Source organism: Microsporum canis, genomic scaffold (genome assembly GCF_000151145.1).
Source record: "Microsporum canis CBS 113480 supercont1.1 genomic scaffold, whole genome shotgun sequence".
In the NCBI taxonomy this organism is placed as follows: Eukaryota; Fungi; Ascomycota; class Eurotiomycetes; order Onygenales; family Arthrodermataceae; genus Microsporum; species Microsporum canis.
Genome location: NW_003299169.1, coordinates 144,340 through 163,188, shown reverse-complemented (window position 1 = coordinate 163,188; position 18,849 = coordinate 144,340). Strand labels below are relative to the sequence as shown.

At 46.5% G+C, this 18,849-nt stretch overlaps 6 protein-coding genes across 6 annotated transcripts; 1 reads left to right on the top strand and 5 right to left on the bottom strand.

Annotated features, from left to right (window-relative positions):
• Positions 1-657: 657 nt before the first annotated feature.
• Positions 658-3,638, bottom strand: MCYG_00065 (importin subunit beta-2; the record flags this gene model as incomplete). Its single annotated transcript, XM_002849915.1, has 3 exons — positions 658-759; positions 843-3,446; positions 3,537-3,638. The coding sequence occupies 3 exons, from the start codon at positions 3,636-3,638 to the stop codon at positions 658-660; spliced, it is 2,808 nt and encodes a 935-aa protein (XP_002849961.1).
• A 761-nt stretch (positions 3,639-4,399) lies between these two features.
• Positions 4,400-7,351, bottom strand: MCYG_00064 (SacI domain-containing protein; the record flags this gene model as incomplete). Its single annotated transcript, XM_002849914.1, has 3 exons — positions 4,400-6,279; positions 6,441-7,091; positions 7,156-7,351. 3 exons carry the CDS (start codon positions 7,349-7,351, stop codon positions 4,400-4,402), a joined length of 2,727 nt encoding a protein of 908 aa, XP_002849960.1.
• Positions 7,352-8,179: 828 nt separating this feature from the next.
• MCYG_00063 (DUF803 domain membrane protein) lies at positions 8,180-9,704 on the bottom strand (the record flags this gene model as incomplete). Its single annotated transcript, XM_002849913.1, has 7 exons — positions 8,180-8,681; positions 8,731-9,022; positions 9,078-9,238; positions 9,295-9,385; positions 9,448-9,538; positions 9,599-9,624; positions 9,695-9,704. 7 exons carry the CDS (start codon positions 9,702-9,704, stop codon positions 8,180-8,182), a joined length of 1,173 nt encoding a protein of 390 aa, XP_002849959.1.
• Positions 9,705-11,766: 2,062 nt separating this feature from the next.
• On the bottom strand, positions 11,767-14,324 carry MCYG_00062 (conserved hypothetical protein; the record flags this gene model as incomplete). Its single annotated transcript, XM_002849912.1, has 2 exons — positions 11,767-13,167; positions 13,341-14,324. 2 exons carry the CDS (start codon positions 14,322-14,324, stop codon positions 11,767-11,769), a joined length of 2,385 nt encoding a protein of 794 aa, XP_002849958.1.
• A 441-nt stretch (positions 14,325-14,765) lies between these two features.
• On the top strand, positions 14,766-16,518 carry MCYG_00061 (coatomer subunit delta; the record flags this gene model as incomplete). Its single annotated transcript, XM_002849911.1, has 4 exons — positions 14,766-14,792; positions 14,837-15,280; positions 15,359-15,555; positions 15,615-16,518. 4 exons carry the CDS (start codon positions 14,766-14,768, stop codon positions 16,516-16,518), a joined length of 1,572 nt encoding a protein of 523 aa, XP_002849957.1.
• A 310-nt stretch (positions 16,519-16,828) lies between these two features.
• On the bottom strand, positions 16,829-18,524 carry MCYG_00060 (conserved hypothetical protein; the record flags this gene model as incomplete). Its single annotated transcript, XM_002849910.1, has 2 exons — positions 16,829-17,625; positions 17,687-18,524. 2 exons carry the CDS (start codon positions 18,522-18,524, stop codon positions 16,829-16,831), a joined length of 1,635 nt encoding a protein of 544 aa, XP_002849956.1.
• Between the last annotated feature and the right edge of the window lie 325 nt (positions 18,525-18,849).

Here is an 18,849-nt window from a genome sequence, read left to right as displayed (position 1 = left end):
TTGAACGGCAGCTGGCTCTCCATTGATAGGTTAGAAGCCATACTATGTATTTTGATTAAGAACTTCGAATCCTTGGATAGAGTGCGTTTTACTAAGTAGAAGTTGAAATGACAATACATATGTTTCTAGATGCTCTTTCAAGTATAAGCTGTCAAAATTCACCAGACTACGGAGATTAATTGTTATTTACGAAGCAAGATGCCCTTGAAAACTCATTTGCAGCTGGTATTAAGTGATTATTCTCTTGTAGCATCCGATGCAAATTCTTGTTGGCCGTTATAGAAGATATTAGGAACTAAATTGATTTCCATATTTCCAACCCCCACTGGATCAAACGTATTTTTTATTTTCAGGACAGACAATAACTATCCTTCCCATGCTCATATTCTTTGACGCCATAGCAAATAAAAGGATTTATGTACCGTATCGGAAATTGCATATAACGACAAGAAAAAGTGGGACACCCATCGAGAGAAGTTGGGGATAGAGTCAAGTAGGATGGCAAAATAAAAGATAAGTCCTGGTGGATGGAGAATAAGAACATTGAATAGATATGGGGATTATGGGTGAAAACAAATATATAATTTATAATATGGTTTTGCCGAAGAATATGCAACATGATCATGGTAAATAAAAGGGATGACTGTATAATGTGGATTAAATCTGGTAGGCTGACTGAATTCTCCAGGCCACGTTTGGGTCTAAAGTCCCTAAGAACGCTGCAAAGTCAGGGATTAATTCCTTATAACCTTGAAGAACCTGCAATTGAAATTGAGAAGTTAGCGTGACCAATTTAAAACCAGGGGGGATGAAATCCGTAGAGAAAAGGGGAAGCCACACACCTGTTGGGTTGACTGGTCTAGATCATCAAATTCAGGGGCATGGAAAGGCTTATCAGTCATAGAAGCGACTGCACTGAAATAGTCTGGCAGGCAGGATTCTAGTGCCTGCGGATTTTGCTTGAGAACTTGATTGAATCCCGCAAATGCGCCAACTTTCTCTCGCGAAAACTCCACGTTGCCCATGATTGACAGGAAAGACGGTGCAAATTGCGCTAGACGAGGAGCCAGCTGCTCGGCGCATCCTAGGCCAAGACGACCTAGAGCGATGGCCGCATTCTCAGTCACGGAGTCACGGATTTCTTCGTTGGTCATGATGGCAAATAGTAAGGTGAAGAGGCTCTCTGCATATGGAGCCATGGTAGATTTGGCGTTCATGGATATCTCTCCACAGGCCCAGCAGGCATTGTTCACCACACTTAGACCGGTTGACGAGTCCTCATCCGCTAGCTGATCCAGATCAAGCTGCTTCATGAGTGACGGCATTATAGTGGGTAGGAAGGGTTGGAGCTGATCGAAGAGAACCATAGCACAGTCACCGAGAACCGCATAAGCGGACATGCCCACATCGTAACATGAATCCTGTAGACAGTAGGCCAGAAGCTGGAAAAAAGGTGGCTGGCTATTTACCACGAGCTCTTCACTTTTTTGACGGTCAATGGCTTGAATGATAGCACTGAGTAGATCCAAGCATGTGATGAAGTAATCCTTGTTTGGCTCGTTAACGGCGTGCCCGTTAGCTTCCGCATTGCACTCCATAATGGTGCTATATATTAGCTTGGTACATCTGCCGAATATTGGTGGTGCGAACGGTGTAAAGGCATGCCCATAAGCGCTGGCGATATAGCCAAGGCACTCCAAGAGTGGAAATATCTCTCGTGATTCATCTGCCACTTTATTCCATCTTGCAATGAGGCAGGGCATGAGAATCGACACTAGCGCAGGTTTTGCTAACTCAGACATTGTACATTCGGCGAGAGTTTGCACACAATCATAAAGGACGTCTAGGTTTCGATCCTTGTACTTGTCAAAACAGAGAACAAACTGCCGTAGGATGGGTTCACAGTAAGGGATGATATGTGGCCCCGATTTTTCCTCCAAGCTTCTGAAACCAGAGGCAGCAGCCTCTTGGACCTTTTTGTTGTTATCCAGCATACGGTGAAGCATGCCTTCCATCATCGGCTCAAAGAAACGGGTTTTTTCAGCTTGTTCAAGGTGTGCTGCCCAACCTGAATATCTACCCAGACACCAACAGGTAATCATTCTCACGATTGGCTCTGGATCTGTTAGGAGTGATACTAGGTAGGGAATCAGCTCTGGGAGATGGGGTTGGACTGTTAGCATGCACCCATCAGCAATAGCACCCAATGCTAGTACTGATGCCTCCCGATGGGCCCAGCTAGGGTTCTTCAAATGTTCTCGAAGATAGGGAAGGACGATCTCGAAAACAGGCTGGTGGTAGACGGTTGCGAAAATATCTAAAGCGGTAGCGGAACTCTTTCTTATAGTCCACTCTTCTTCAGGGTCATCATCAATCTCTCCATCACTTAGGTCATCATCATCAGAGTCTTCTACTTCAGGTGCTTTCTTATCACCATTAGCAGCTTCTTCGCTGTCCTTTCCACCAGGCAATCTCGCGGATTTTGTTTTGGCAAACTGAGGTTTTAGATCCTCAGGCCTATCCTGTTCATCTGCGTCATCTGCCTTGCCGGCGATCATAGCGGCCTCTTCTTCGTCGTATACCATATTCTGAAGCAAAACGGGAATGATTTTTGGTAGATATGGAGTCAATGCCGACCTCAATTGTTTTTCTTCTCCGGCAACTATCCAAAATTCAGAAGCATCTAATACCAGCTCGGGATCTTCCTGGCTATGCTCCTGCATCAACACATAGTTGACAAGTCCATCCATATGAGGAATGAGCTTTTCCGGGGCAACCTCTGCCAGTTGGTTAAATGCCTGGCAGACCGCCCTCCGGACGTCCGTGTTTGGATCTTCAGCCACTTTAAACAGGTGTTGAAGAAAAGTGTCAAGTGATTGCATGAGAGCAGGTGATTTGTGAGCGATAAACATTTGGACTGTCGATAATGCCATGGTTCTAACTTTTGGTATAGAACTGGTCGTGAACTCCATCAGTTTGGGTAGTATAGCGTTAATGGGTTGTTGTCCCTGGATCTCCTTCTGTAGAAGCCGGTGGTTGTCCTCACATATTCTTTGTAATGCAGTCATTGATGCTTGTTGAGTACGATTTGGAACTGAGGCTGACGTATTCCCTACTAGTGACACCAGTTCCTCAAGTAAACTCGGCCATCCTAATACCCCTCCCTGTTTGATCATCTCTGCCATGATAGTACCAGCGGAATTCGCAACGGCACTATATTCATCCCCTAGTGCCACTAGGCTCGCCTCTTGAAGGTATGCCAAAGCATCAGGAGATATCGACTGGTAAGCCACCTTTATCTTTGTTTTTAGATTCATTGCCGCAGCCACTCGGACCACATTGTATCCCTGGACGTCGAAGCCAACAGCGGGAGGAGGCTGGGGAGTGCGCAGGAGGAATGATAGGTAATTGACAAAGTCCGGGGAGGAGGTAGCTTGTGTGAGCATCTAATTAAATACCAAATGAGTTAAAAAAACGGTCGTTCTCATTCCAAATATATAAATAAATTGGCTGCTCTCGAAAACTCGGGGGCTCACCTGCTCTGCATTTTTGCGCACTGCTTGATCTCTCGCATTCAAAGTGTCATTCAGATACCCCGCCAACTGCGCCAATGTGCTCTCCTCCGCTTGCCATGCCATCTTGAATTGGCCCTTATACTAGGATCGCCGTCCAAAAGATGTAAGGTTTCGAACCGTCGTAGGAGCCAAATATAGATGATGTGTAAGGGGGGGGGGTTGAGAGATGGAAAGTTGCAAAGTAATCAGCCTCTCCCCGCCGAGTGATAAGATCCCGTCGTGCGAGACAACGTCGAGGACCAGCTGGTGGGAATGAAGAAGAGAGATAAACAACGGAGTGAAAATGCCTTTCTTCTTCCTATTTCGCTCTCGGAGACAGCGGCAGCGGGAGCCAACAGGTCTGTCAAAGAAGACAATTAGTTCCAGGTACAAATGATATACGAGCAATAAAAAATGTTGCTGGTCCACAAACCGCGGCCGAAAAACAACCCGCAACGCGCCAAGGCCTCACTCACCTCTTAATAATCCCCGGAAAGGTTTTATATAGCCTTGTTAAAAGTAGGTCGTGAAGCTGCAAAACGTCTTAAGGCGGTTTTTCTGATTTCTGATTCTTCCTTTGAACAAGAAAAAGTTTAGGTAAAAAAAAAAATTATGACGAAAATGGAAAGGCGGGGGGAAACGGCAGAAAGTCCTCTCCCTCCAAAACAGGAAATTATTTCTGTATTTTATATATATATTGGCCTATTCTTATATTCACATTCGAAGAGTATAGATGTATATTAGTATTATTGTAGAAGATGTATTAGCATGCTGTGGTTTGGGAGAGCTGTGCGGGTTAAGTGGTCTTGATATGTATGTCACGCAAACCAGGTGAATGCATTTGATTAAGCCCAGACAAGCTTCTTTATATCAAAAAACAGATGCTCAAAATATCCAGTCTGCCTACGAGCACTCTCCAGCGAGATTATCTCAGTCTGCTCGACGATCGATGGCCTCTCCAAATGGATGGCCGCAGGCAGGCTAGCACGGCTCACCATGCGTTCGATTTCCTCACAAATGGCACGCACAGCGTCCATCTCGCTGACCTCGGCGCTTTTGGGTGCCCTGACTACTGCTGATGACGTGTTTGGTAGTTTAAAGGCAAGGAAACTAGTCGAGGACCGGTCTGATCCCTTGAAGAGAGTGGAAAGGTCCCATTCGATGATATCTTGGTTCTCCGCCGCTGGGTCTGGCTTCTCTGCAAAGAGACTATGTAGTGAGGTTGTGTTGACTCGCAGAGTGTTGCTGGTGCTGGGACGGTATGCAATTGCTAGGCCCATGTTTCTCTTCTCGTCCCTCTGGGCTTCAGTAAGGGTGGAGCTGATGTATGTTCCGTATTTGATATTTGTGATTGACGTCAGGTCGATGCGTTCAAAGGAGGTAACCTTCTCCGTGTTGCAGTCGAATCGGCATGAATACACCGCTACATTTGTGAGCAAGAGGATGGTTTGCTCAAACGGCAGGGTTCTCAGGGTGTTTGGTTGACGGGGGCTCAGCATGGTCCAGCCACCGATAAACTCTTCATTCTCGTCGCTGATCACGATCTGACAACTGGTCTCGATTGCGCTCTGGCGAGCTTTCTCCATGGATATACCAGGGTCTGCGCTCTGCAGGTTTGACTCAAACTCATCGAAGACGCGGGTAGTTACGTTTCCAAGGAGATAATCGATGCAGGCTTGGGAGAAGTAATCGGTGAAAATGTTGGTGTAATATCTCGTCAGCGTCAGGCCAAGGTCGTTGAGAGCGCCACGGTAATCACGCTTACGGGTCCTGGTATAGTCTCCCTTGAGTGCAGCAGTGGACGAGTACTGTTTTGAGATGGCGTCCCCGTTATCTGCCCAGAGGATGTTGAACCATTGGGTGGCAGCACTCGCCTGAAGATCAATATACTGCCCCTCCTCTTTGAGCTGTTTCTCCAAGGCTCGCTGACCGAATGCACACTGTGAGACACCAGTGCGGTCCAAGCAGTCCATACAGTTCGTTCTCACGACCCCCGACTGGCTGCGAAGAATAGTGTTGTCCTGGATGACTGTGTCACCGAAATCATCAAGTGTATCTGCCATCCTGTCTACCAGACGACTGACATTCTCAAACTTCATGCCACGGCATTCTGCATGGAAGTCAAACCACTGGTATGGCACTTTCTTGTCCTCGCATGTTTCTGCCTTGTTAAAATTTTCTAGATAACGTCCATACGTTTCTGCGATGTTTACTTCCACGCCATGCTTATCAACCAGGCAGACGGCATGAACCTTGCCGTACCTCCTCTGGATATCATGAAAATGTTTTGTAAACGAGGCTAGGTTAGTTTGCGCGGAGTGATGCATAACCGGAATTGGTTTGAAGTAATAGGGAGACTGAGAGAAGTAAAGAGGGATAGACCCTCGCAGTTGGACGAGAGAATATACCTTCTCTGTCGAACTCCAGGAAGGGCTTGACAGTATTTGTTCTGTCTCCACTGAGTTCGCAGTGTTACCGTCATCGTCAACTCCACGGCGAAGATAACGAACTCCTGAACGTAAAACAGAGCGGCGGGATACCAAGGTGAGAAGAAATGTTCGACTGCCGTTGGTCGAACCACCTTTACCTGTCTCTTTGGTTACCTCTGTAGGTTTATCTTCACCCTCACCTTGGGGCTCCGGAGGAGCAATACTCTCGGCAGTGAATTCTTGCTGTCCAATAAAACCCTGCATTATCGGGAGCGTGAAGGTGTGCCGCCCATTATCTATAAAAGGTTTTATCAAGTGTCTATTCCAGAAAAACTAATGAAACCAGGCTCGTTAGCCCGAGCGAGCATGTATCGGGAAGAAAAAGGAGGGAAATGTATTACCAATGGGTTGGCCTGGTGACATAGTGGGATATGTGTTGAAGCAGGATCTACCGGACCAAACCGTCTAGTAATATCATAATCGTATGAAAAGTAGAAGCTTCGTGATCCAAACATCATCTTGGTGTACTTCAGCAGTTTCGGCATCAAGTCATGGGTCCTATTATCTGTCATGGCGGATTCCTCACTGGTATCCTTGGATTCTTGACCATCAAGCACATCAGTCCCGAGATTCTTCAGTTCCATAGACTCTACGTGAGCGGACCCGTCATTCAACGAGATGAGCGAGTGTCTCCTGGAGTCAGGCAGCCCGATGCTGCCCCATCCCTTTCTTGCAAACCACTCTGCTGCGAATCTGCCATACCGGCCTCGTTTCTTGATAACGTCTTCTGCAATGCTGGTTTCGTTGCTAGGCTCGTCAACTGGAGGATATATGTCACCCTCTGGAGATATAGCATCGAAATTATTATGATCGCCAGCCAAAAAGTCTTCAGAGTTATCTGATTCGCTGTCTGACAGATCGTAGGTGTCCGGACTATTCTCCAGCGCTCGCTGTGCCTGGTTTATCGCCTTGGAAGCCTCAGCCTGGCCCGAGAGTGGGATGATAGATACCCCAGTGATCACAAAGACTGGTTTCCCCAGGATATGCGCAACCTGCTGGCGCTGAGTGATTGATATTAGGAACGAGTAGGATGCGATGGAGAGCAGGCCTATGGTTTAACATCAGTTAGCGCTAACTCCATGACAAGGGCGAACAGATACAAAGACACTCACCGATCAGGCCATGCGACTCCAAGCAAGCATCATTCTTGTATTGGTAGTTTGAGACCCTCGCCGGCGAGTGTATATGATGCGTCTTGTAGTCGACCTGCACTAGATTGGCAGACGAACGAGTGTTGTTATGGTACGGTTGGAGGATCAAGCCATCCACGGCCGCGATGATGAGCAGCTTTCTCGCCAGGCCAGGCATCTTCTCTGTCGGTTCTGATCACAGACAACAGATAGTCGCAGAGACATCGCCGGGAGTGAAAAAGCGGCCATCCTGAGCAGAAGTAAAAGACTTCGATGGGCCAATATCGGTGGAGGAAGAGAAAAGCTCGTCGAATCGACCAACCATTCCGTCACCTGACCTCGGCCCAGTCCATCCATAGCCATGTAAGATATAAGTATATGTTTACGGACGAGAGAGAAACAAGTGCGCCAAAATAAACAGCCTCAAGAGGAAGAATATAGGATCACGATGGAAAGTTGACCAAGAAGAAAAGGTGTAATAGTAACAGGCGTGATAGATTCCCCTTCAGCATACAAATCCTACTCCGAAACGCCATGTCTACATGCAAACAAGGAGAAGAAATAAAAGAAATAAAATCCGGCCGAAGGGTGCCCGAAAGGGTGGAAATAGAAGAAGAAGAGAAGGAGGACGATCCTCCTAAAGGAAGGTTATCGTGTATATGAACACTTCCCAAAGGTACCGATTCCCAGTGATACATGGACAGGCGTAAAAGTCTTTCCCTATCCGCAGGCAAAGCTGCGGGTTAAAAAACCCGGAGAGTGATCCAAAAGGAATAATAATTCGAAGAAAGAAAGGAGTTTAAAAAAAAAAAAAGGAAAATAAGACAAGAAAAAAGGGTCATTACTATCTCCTGTCTTGCTGATTTCGTGGTCGATTCATGTTGGTTTATTATACCCGTCAATCATGGGGGAAAGGATGGCGCTTGAAGTTGTCGGTGTAATGCGTCGATCCCGAGGTATGTGAAGAGATATATCAATCAGGGGCCAAGTGGCTTAATGGGCCTTTTCAAGGCTTTACCCCGTTTACATGGGAGACCGGATCATCTGGATCATGTTCCGCTGTGCCATTCCCCTTATGCGAGCTGCTACGGTCACTGGCATTGTCAGGCTCCTCGGTTAGATCTTCAAGTCCAAATGCGGCAGCACCACTCTCGATATCATAGGATCGCATGAGCCCTTCTCTGTCACTAGACGCGCCGAAATACGCAATGCTCGAAGAGCTACGGCGGTGCGGATCGACACTTCTCCGAGCCTGTAGCGATCGACGGGTCTGGATACCTGCGATTCCATCCGTTGGGACAGCATCGTCGTCATCTGGTCGGCCGATAGAACGGCCATCGGGATCTGTCCTCGACAGGTTGAGTAGGTAGACGCCGGAGAAGATAACGAGGAAGCCGCAGAGAAGAGAAATGGTGCTGACTTTGTTGGTGGTGTTGAATCCACGGAACAGAATGAAGGATGCACATAAGGTAGCAGTGGTAAAACTAACATAGTACAGCGGGTTTACACTATAACAGTTAGCATTGCTGTCTTATGTAGAGGGAGTGTAGAACGAACATCGAGGTAGAGAACTGGCTAAGGGCCTTGTTGAAGTAGTTCATCTGGGTCAATATGCAGCAGACGACTACGATAGCAAAGACATAGGTTGACGGGTGTGTAAACTGATTGTGTCCGTCCAAGGTAAGTTTCACGGCAATTCCAAATGCTTTGACCGACATGACCGAGACAGATCCAACGGTGGAACAGATAGAGATGTAAACAAGTGGATTTTTCTTGCCGTATTTTGGTGAGACCCGATATATCATAACTGTAGAGAAGACAGCGACGAAGGTACAGTAAAGAAGGAATCCTATATACAGTTAGCATTGCGAATCTATCGGGTTGCTCGGTCGCCGGGTGAGTACCAGGCTGAAGTGCATAATGCAAGATCTCATCTATAGTTCCTATTTCCTCATCTGGAGGCGCGTGAAGGACAATTATGACTGAACCAAGGAGTGAAAGGGCGCATCCAAGCTTTCCCAGAATTCCAAGCCGCTCATTGAGGAAGTATGCCCCCAGAACAGCCCTAATCGGGAGATTAGCTCGTGTGAATGATATGTAGACGGAGGACTGGTAACTGACCCGATCAGGACACTTAAAGCGCCGAGAGGAGTCACCAGAATTGCGGGAGCAAAGGCATAGGCAGCAAAATTCGCAACCTCTCCGAGAACCACTGATATACACGAGTTAGCGCATTCTTTCATCTGGACTACGTGTGTGAAGCAAAGGACTGACATGTAACGATTCCTCCCCACCACATGGGGCTCTTCAAGTATGAAAATCCATCTCCTTCGAAACCATGTCTTTCCGACGCTTGTATTAAACCCTGTGCGGCGATATATAAGTATGGCGAATCCAAGCTCTAGGAGGCCAAGTTGGCACCGACCTTTTTAGTGATAACAAAACTTGTGCCTATTTAGAATATTTGTTAGCAGGGGCCAGCTTCAGGGAGATTTACTCCCATCCTGGAGTTGCCACTCACCAATGGCCATTGTAGATACGATGGCGAGACATAGCCCGATATACCTAACGGCAACGTTAACATCACGTTTCTCCAACCTGAATCGCCCGGAACTCTTTTCTTATTATTCTCCCCTGAAGGCCATACTTGTCTGAAACCATATTGCCGGTTATATTATACTATGATCTTCTTATTTTCACCGGTCTTTACCCCCGCCTCTCACGATGGCTGCGCAACGGGTATATACCGTTCAACCGGACCAGCAGAGCAGCGCAATCAGTTGGTTAATATTAATATTATTCCCCAGAGCGAAAATCGGGCCAGCAACTTTCGAGCGCAGGTAATGGGGGGGAGGTCGTTTATTCGTGGCGAGCCGACTTGGGACCGACCAGCGTGGCGGAAGGAAAGTAAAACGAGCGACTCAGAGTAGGAAATGCAGTAAGATAGAGTGATGCCTCTGCAGAAGAAGCCAGAAAATGAGATAGTTCGCGGTGAGCAGCTCTTCTGGTCAGATCTGATCGCAGTTTTGGGAGATCGTAAGTCGTGGTCCGTGGAGACCTCGGTGGAGGATGGCCATAGAAAGGCAGCAGGAAAGACGAGAGAAGAGAAACACCAGACACCGGCACTAGGACGCAGGGCCAGAGCAGCAAGACACCGGTTTATCCTAGCTGTTTGACCTGCTCAGAAAGTCTTTCAGGTTTTCTTGGTGAAAGACTGCTAAGAAGAAGCAAAAAGTTGTTGATTTCAGGCCAGCTTTTTTTTTTTGGTTGTTTCATGAAAAGCAGTTCTTGCTTAGCTAAGCGACTCCCCTTGCCCGTTGTTCGTCAGGTACAGCGAGAAGGATGTTGATATAAGCGAGTATTATATCAGGCAGACGGAGAGCAAGGGAAGAGGGGTGGATAGAAGATAAGTAGGAGTGTCTGTTCCCGTCAAGGTGCTTTTGCTGGTATAAATGAGTATACATGGTGCGGGAGGCTCAACCTTAGGCATAGGGGGGAAGATGTTTCAGGGGTAAAGAGAGATCGGAGATGAGACATGCACAAGGGTGGACGGGGAGAGGGGGGGAAAGCAGCAAGTAATATACTATGTATATCTATATACTTAAAAGCGTGAGATATACGGCCAGGGGGGAACATGAACCCACTGAACACGACGAGGGTATATTACCATGTAGGAGATGAGGCAAGATGATTATAATTATGTTAAAAAGCAGACTAACCAGGCAGCTATCATACAGAGAGGTCTCCAGCAGGGAAGAGAGATGGGGAGAAACAAAGTAAAGATGAAGATAGGAAGACCTAGGCTTTTAAGATGGTAGAAGGTGAAGAAAACAGAAGCTTCCAAGGGTTAAGATATCAACCCTTGTCTCATCCGTGCATGAAACGCCATGTCAAGCCACAGATACGGTCAGTGCGAAGGTACGAAAAAAAACAAGAAATAGGGCTGAAAAGAGAAGAAGAGGAAGAGAAAAGAAGTGTGTGACCGGGTATGGGCAGGGTTGAAAAGTTACCAAGTAGGATGAAGAGGCGAAAGCCAGAGGTATATAGGTAGATATACCAGGACCTCAGCAAGAAAATCACCCCAACAAAGGGTATCCTAGACAATGTAGTTTTGAACCGTTCCACCTTGATATCCTCCTTTGCAGACGAACATCTGGTTAAAGTGTCATGTACCCGAGTACATGATATTCGACCCACAAGGGGGCTTCCAGTAGCCTGGCACTCTCAGGGTGCTTGTGCTGCTGCAGAACCATGGCATCCATTGGGGTGAAAGTTGTTTGAGGCGTCTTCAAGAAAAAGTTCAAAGGAGAAGAGCGGACATCTGGGGACTTATGGTTAGTATTTAGGAAAGGTTACATACCTCTCATCATTAGTTGATGCTAGGTTGGAATGATTCGGTAATGGCTATGGGCGGCTATCCCTGTGTAGATTAGTACGGCCATATCAGGCGAACGGATTGATCGTATGAGGTTAGTTGTCTACGTTTCTGGCTCCAGGTTTTGGCAGTAGTGAACGGGCAAAGTCATGCTTCTTTTCGTGAAAATAGCAGCCTTAGTAAAGATGGAAGGATAATAAATATGATAAACCACCACCTTATTCAGATCGAGGTTTCTTTATCACAGGAACTGGGTTTGATATGCTGATCGGCTCATCGTCCACACGAGGCCTCTTGGCGACCTTTGGACTCTGCTCCTGAAAAGTGGCATCATTTTGAGATAACCCATTGGATTCGTCTTCCAGTAGAGCTGATTCAGTGTTTTCATCATCATTGTTTGGGATATCGTTAGAGCTCAGGTTGTTTCCATACAACAGCTCCGTCTTGTGGGGTTCTTCTAAACTGGCAACATCTGGGCTCTCGACAGCGTCATTTAGCCAGACTACATCCAACCCAGGTGAGCCAGCAAAAGTATCATCATGTTGGGCTGTTAGATCTTTAGCTTCAGGATTAAGGTCGGCGTGGCGTTCCAACTGTGCCTCTTCAGCCACAGAATGCACATCCTCATCTTGATTAAAATCTTGAGTTTGATCTTCTTCAGGGATGGTACGGGCCTCGGAAGTATCCTCATCATTCTGGTCCACAGGGATAGTAGATCTGGGCTGATATTCATCAAATATCTCCGTTGGATGTGCGGCTGCATCTGGAGGGCCTGTATCCTGGGGCTCAAGAGAGCCCTGCGGCAAATCTGCTAGAGCGGCCGTGGGACTCTTGAAAATATCTTCATCGACCTCGAGGGGATTATACGTTGGTTCTGGCGTATTAGGTTCTGCGGCCTGATCATACGAAAGCTGAGTAGAGTCACCATCCACTAAACCATCATCGTCGCCGTGCGCTTCCTCGTGTGATTTTTCGTCATCGTGCTGTTCGTCTTCGAACCCTTCTAACTCGATTTCAATGAAATCTTCACTAGGGCCAGGAGCAACCTCGTTGAGATGCTTGGTGTTAGTATCTTGAGAAGCATCAAAAACTGAAGGCTTTCCACCTTCTTCGTAAGTTGGGGGTTGTATGCTTTCATCTTCCAGTGCGTCTTCATGACTCGGCTCTTCAATTTGCCCCAAACCTGTCTTCATTTCCGTTACCTCCTGCTCAACACTTTCATCGGCGCCTGAAGAATCATTGGTGACCTCTTCTGGTTCTGGTTTATTTGCCTCAATGTTAGTGGCCTCGGGTTCCTTAGAAGTTGCAGCAGGGGCAGATGCTGCTTCCTCTTCTTTGGTTTCATTCGAATTAATTTCTAAATTTTCTTTCACGTAAGTCTCATCGTTCACTTCTTCATGTTCAGTTTCCGGATGGGGAAGAAGAGTTGCTGGTTGGTTCGTTGAGGATTCAACCTCTTCTATGAAGGTTTCTTGCCCTTCTTCCTGCAAACTATCTGCATTTCCATGTTCTTCGAATACAATTTGGTCTTCGTACTCATCCCATTTGCCAACATGGGATAGCCCTTTGCCAGCTTGTGCTGCATCTGAGAGGGCTGTAAAACTTTTGGTAAAGGTTGGCTGTGTTGTAATAGATATGTATAATGGGCCGGGATTAGTGTCACCATCATTATGGGAAAGGTTAAGGTATACTTGAACTATCTGTGACAGCGATATAGGAGAACGGGTAGTCTAAAGAGAATAGGCGTTAATATCTCATCATTGGCACAACAGAGTTCAGGAAAAAGCCTTACCTCAGTTAGGTGAAGCCCAAGACACTCTATCTCCATGTATAGTTCCTCTTCTGTTCCCATATGGTCTCCTAGGACCACTCTACAGGCGCTTAGCAAATCTCCAATTGGTTCATGTGCGAGTGCCTCATCCTCAAGGAAATATGTTTCGGATAGATCATCTTGTTTGGGAGGAAATAGCGAAATTTCGCTGTCTTGATACAAGACTTGTACATTGTGCAGAGTTGGAAGCTCGCTTTCTCTGTTCTCAGTTTCATCCCCGCGGGTCACTGATGGTTCCTCTGCTGTCTGGTAAGTGGCCTCATCAAGGTCTTCGACTGGGACTTTAACTTCCTGGCCTGGCTCTCCATATTCGAGATGTTCTCTATTTGATAACGGGTCGAGATCATCATGAGCCTGTTCAGGTTTGCCATCATCTTCCTTCACTTCTGATTCTGGTTGTTCTATGTCTGAGGGTATTTGAACTTCTTTATTTCCTTTTTTTGGCGCTGACGGCGTGATCTCAGATGGTCCGGCCTGCGTACTAGTTCCAACCTCGCCTTCCGGTTCATTCTCCAGAGTACGACAATCCTCAATCATTCCTGCTGAAGTCACATTGTCTGCAGGCATGTTAGGTTCTATCACACCCGTGCCCGGTATTGGGGCATCTATGTCTTCCTCATAATCGTCCTCCATCTCATAGAATCGGTGGTCTATATCCAGTGCATCGTCGATAAACTGATAATCTTCTTCAGTCTCTATATGATCACCTTCATCGTGGTGGAATCCGCCGTCTTCCATGTCTGCATCTTTTACGGATTCGTGGACGTCTCCTATTATCCCCGGATGATCTGAGCCAGCCATAGAGGCATCATCAACGATCACATCGTCGTCATGGCCAGGAGCTTCCACGCCATCCAGTTCAATCTCTATATCATCCTGGGCATCGAAGTATCTGCCCGCATCAGGCGCCATCTCCATACTCTCGTCAAAAACAGTAACCTCCATCGTGAGAATTTGCAAATCGACCGCGTCGTCTCTGTTTCATATGAAGCCGTTCAGGCTGTGGCACTTGGTGGCATAGCGGAGGGCTAGAGAGTGTGATATCAAAAGTGACGGTGTTTTTTAATGTCGAATACAAGGTCTATAACGATAAGTTCCTTCTTTGCTGTTGCGTGTGATGACCAAAACAGTTCCAACTGTTGAGTTGTGAAGCTGGAAACAAAAAGATAAATTTCCTCTTTCGCCACAGTACACAGTAAGCGACGTCGTGCACGGGCCACCTCGTCTCTCTTGAGGACAAGTTTGAAGCATCCAAAGCGGGAGAGAGAAGAAAAAAGGACAACAATATCAACGGACAACGAAACCTGTCGAGCCAACGGCAACGTTTGTTCGAGATATACACGCTTTACTGAAGCAGTTTACTCTTAGCTGTAACCGACAGAAGCAATGGTAGGCCTTTTAATCTACTTCTTCGTCCCCCCATGCTTCACCCCAGTATTACTGACTGCATCGTATAGGTTGTGCTCGCAGCTTCAATATGTACGAGAGGGGGGAAGGCCGTCCTCTCACGGCAATTCCGAGAGATAGCACGCACGAGAATAGAGGCATTGCTAGCCTCGTTCCCTAAGCTGGCAGATTCGGGAACGCAGCACACTATCGTCGAGCAGGACAATGTTCGATTTGTCTATCAGCCCTTGGACGAACTGTACATCGTCCTCATCACAAACCGTCAATCAAACATTCTCCAGGACATCGACAGTTTACATCTCTTTGCTCAGGTTGTGTCTAGTATTTGCAAAAGCCTAGATGAGAGAGAAATCGTGCGCAGTGCGTTTGAACTTTTGAGCGCTTTTGATGAAATTGTTACCCTGGGATACAGGGAAAACCTATCCTTGTCACAGATAAAGACCTTTCTTGAGATGGAGAGTCATGAAGAGCGAGTCCAGGAAATAATTGACAGAGTAAGAAACCAGCATTTTTCTTTCAATACTCTCGTTCTCTCTCAGTTTGAGTGAAATGTTACTAATATCCGTGTGTAGAACAAAGAATTGGAAGCAACTGAAGAGCGAAAGCGAAAAGCGAAGCAACTCGAGATGCAGCGCAAAGAAGCTGCCCGGAGTGGGAGATCTATGGCTCCACGAACTCCATCCTACCCAACCTACACACCACCCATTCGATCAAGTGTTCCAGATGCGATGGATTCATATGAGGCCGAGAAAAAGAAGACATTCTCCAAGTACGATGCCCGTATCCTTTAAGGATGTAAGACATAGAAATAGCGCTAACTATCAATAGGCCCCTCGTCACCAGAGGCAAAGGAATGCAGCTCGGAAAGAAGTCTAAGAGCACCGATATCTATGAGAAAGTACGAGGTGAACTTGGACCAGAAGCTGAAGACATGCCACTTGTTACACCCAGCCCTGCTGCTGCTGTGGCTGAAGCTCCATCAACAAGAGCATCTTTGTCCGCAGACCGTGAACCAATTCACATAACTGTTGCCGAGAGTATGTCCGCCAAGCTATCTCGAGACGGCGCCTTGAAATCATTTGAAGTTAAGGGTGATCTCCAACTCCGCATCTCCGACCCTTCTTTCACCAAGGCCAAGCTTGACCTGACAGCGAATGCAACGCACGGCGCCCAGTACCGTACTCACCCGAATGTTGACAAAGCGCTCTTTTCGAGCCAAAAGGTCATCCAGCTGAAAGACACATCCAAAAGATTCCCGGCAAACAACGCAATTGGCGTACTTCGATGGCGTATTGCGAGCAATGGAGAGACAGATCTACTACCCATCACTTTTACCGTGTGGGTCAATAAAGGGTCTGATTCGACTACCGTTACAGTGGAGTACGAGCTCACTGGATCAGAAAACCTGCAAGACGTTACTGTCACAATTCCTTTCCAAACAGTAGAACCAACCATTACCAGTTTTGACGCAAACTACGAAGTGACAGGTGACACTTTGGATTGGAATATTGGAAACGTCGACTCATCCAACTCATCTGGTAGCTTCGAGTTCGAGTCTTCTGATCCCGAGAGTGATGAGAACGAGTTCTTTCCTATGAATGTCCGATTTAACAAATCGACACCATTTGCGGATGTAGATGTTCATTCCGTCTCGTTACTAGATATGGAGGGCGAGGGTGTGGGCTTCACCCAGGATGTCAAATGTGTTTCTGACGGGTATACCATCGAGTAAAGGACCTTAATAGACATATTCGTATATTATAAAATGCTTCCACCCTCTTTTTTTCTGTTCTACTGGTTGGACTTAACGCTTATGCTTGCTATTAGAATGTAGCTTGGGCTACTGCTGCCTTATTTGCACAATTATGTTTTTTATGGTATCAATCTAGCAAGGTTAGTTTTTAGCTCTAGATAAAATAATGTGCACCTCATCCCCTTCTAGCAGACTATGGCAGTCAAACTATGTGACACAATGCATTCACCTGCAAATGAGTATCCTTTCAACAACATAGGACACCAAAAGTAGGCACAGAACCCTCTGTCTAGTATTCCCACCTTCGTTTCTTCGCCGTAAAAAAACCCCTTGCTTCCATTGATTTCGGAATGCAACCGCAATAGTCAGCCATCTTAGATTTGGTACTTTTTTCCAAACTTACTGTACCAGGATTAGTAAATGTAATAGAAACCGGCATATGGGCGCTCGCCAACACAGACACTCTGTCGCGAAATTGGCTATTTCCCCAAGAATCATGCCCACCCATAACATAGCGATTGTGCTTTAGGCATAGACCAATAAAACTTTGGGGGCCAATAAATTTAGCAATATGATCAAGAAGAGGAGTAAGGCGACGACGAAGCCCACATCCTAGGTGGTAAGAATCCAGTTGGTACTCCGGACATTGCCTCAGATATGAAATTAGGGAGTTAATATTCGCCGTAGCTTCCGCTTGGTTCGGTAAATACTGCCTCCCAGAGTCCTCCCTAAGCATACCGCTTGTGTCCTGACACTCCTGGGAGAAATCTTCAGCTCCATTCAAATCTTCATTTTCATCTTCACAAGTTCTAATACCAGACTCAGTATATATTGCAGATTCCAAAAATAATGTCTTAGACCGAGAAGTAAGAAAGTGGATCATCTCGCCTAGCTGAAAAGAGTCACAAGCCCTAGAATTTGCCAGGACACGGCGGCATTGCAGTTGTCGGGTTGGCTGCATTACCGGGCCACAAGATGAAGATTGCAGTGTCTGATACGGATTAACTGCCCCATAAGCAGCAAGAAAGTAGTTTTGGACCTCATTGATGGTGTCGAGTATACTATCATGCCGAATTTGGAGCTCCTCTAAGAAGCAAATGCATTAACATTGATTGTGTCAAATAAAGAATATGTTAGGATAGCATACCCTCTATTCCCTCTGGAAAGTGCCACCATAAGGGCTTCTCAAGGCCAGCATGGCCGCTAGGTTTATTTGCCATCCAGTTAATCGAGCCGCGGAGAATCAACAATTGCGTCAGACGACCGAAAGATTTCGGCTCTTGGAAGAAGAGGGCCAGGAATATAGCCTCCCTGACCCGTTCTTCATCACTGCTTTCAAAGTTCCAGAGCCGTTGTAATATCCTTGAAGGAGCAATCGCTTTCCCATTGTCTAATGGTTGGGCTAACCGAAACGCTCGCCTCAAAGCCGGGTATGAAACAAACCTATCCGACAGAACTATCAGGCTAGCCAACAGGGAGACTGGGCTATTGATAAGTCGCATGAACACACCACCTGAGTCCGATGGGTATTCTTCCTGATCGAGGCATAAAATTTGGAAGTATAAGGTCAAGGCCTCCTTCAAGTTCGCTTTTGTGGATAAAGGCGGGAGCTCAAGTTTCATGTGAAAGAGCTGGTCTATACAAACTGCTTCCAAAGCCGCTTTTTTGGAACCATGTTGAGCTTCCATCAGTCCATGGCTTTGCAGAAGTGATCTACCTTCTTGGAACTTCTCGGGATCTAACAGCACTTTGAAATAATCACTAGTGCGCCTTATTTCCAGGCTGCATAACCTGACCAGACACCTCTCGTATTTAGACAAAGGGTTATGAGACGAAATATCACAGACAAGGACCATATCACCATCCTCACGGATAATAAGGACTGGTGCTCCGGTTGTAGGCACTGTAGCCGGGTGCACGGGAAGAATATTGGTACTACCCGCATATGTCGCAGCAAGAGGTAGAGGGGGAAAATCTTCTTCCATTATTAACTGTAGTGCAGGATTTCTATCATTATCTCTTAACTTCAATCCGGTTTTGGGTTCGTGACTATAGGTGTAGGCTCGGTATGTAACGGGTCTTAGGAGACCATCAACTAGGAATGGACGTTCATATAGTAAAAACAATGTATTATGAAGATAGACAGAAAATGCTAAGACTGATATAGGTAAAGGTTATAGAGGGCGAATTCATTATCGAAACACCGATGGTGGCCTAATTTTTCTTCCTCCCTTTTCTCCCTTACATTTTTCCTGTCGTGAGAAATAAGGTTGTGCTGAGGTAACTTTTTGGATAACCTTAATCGCGCCT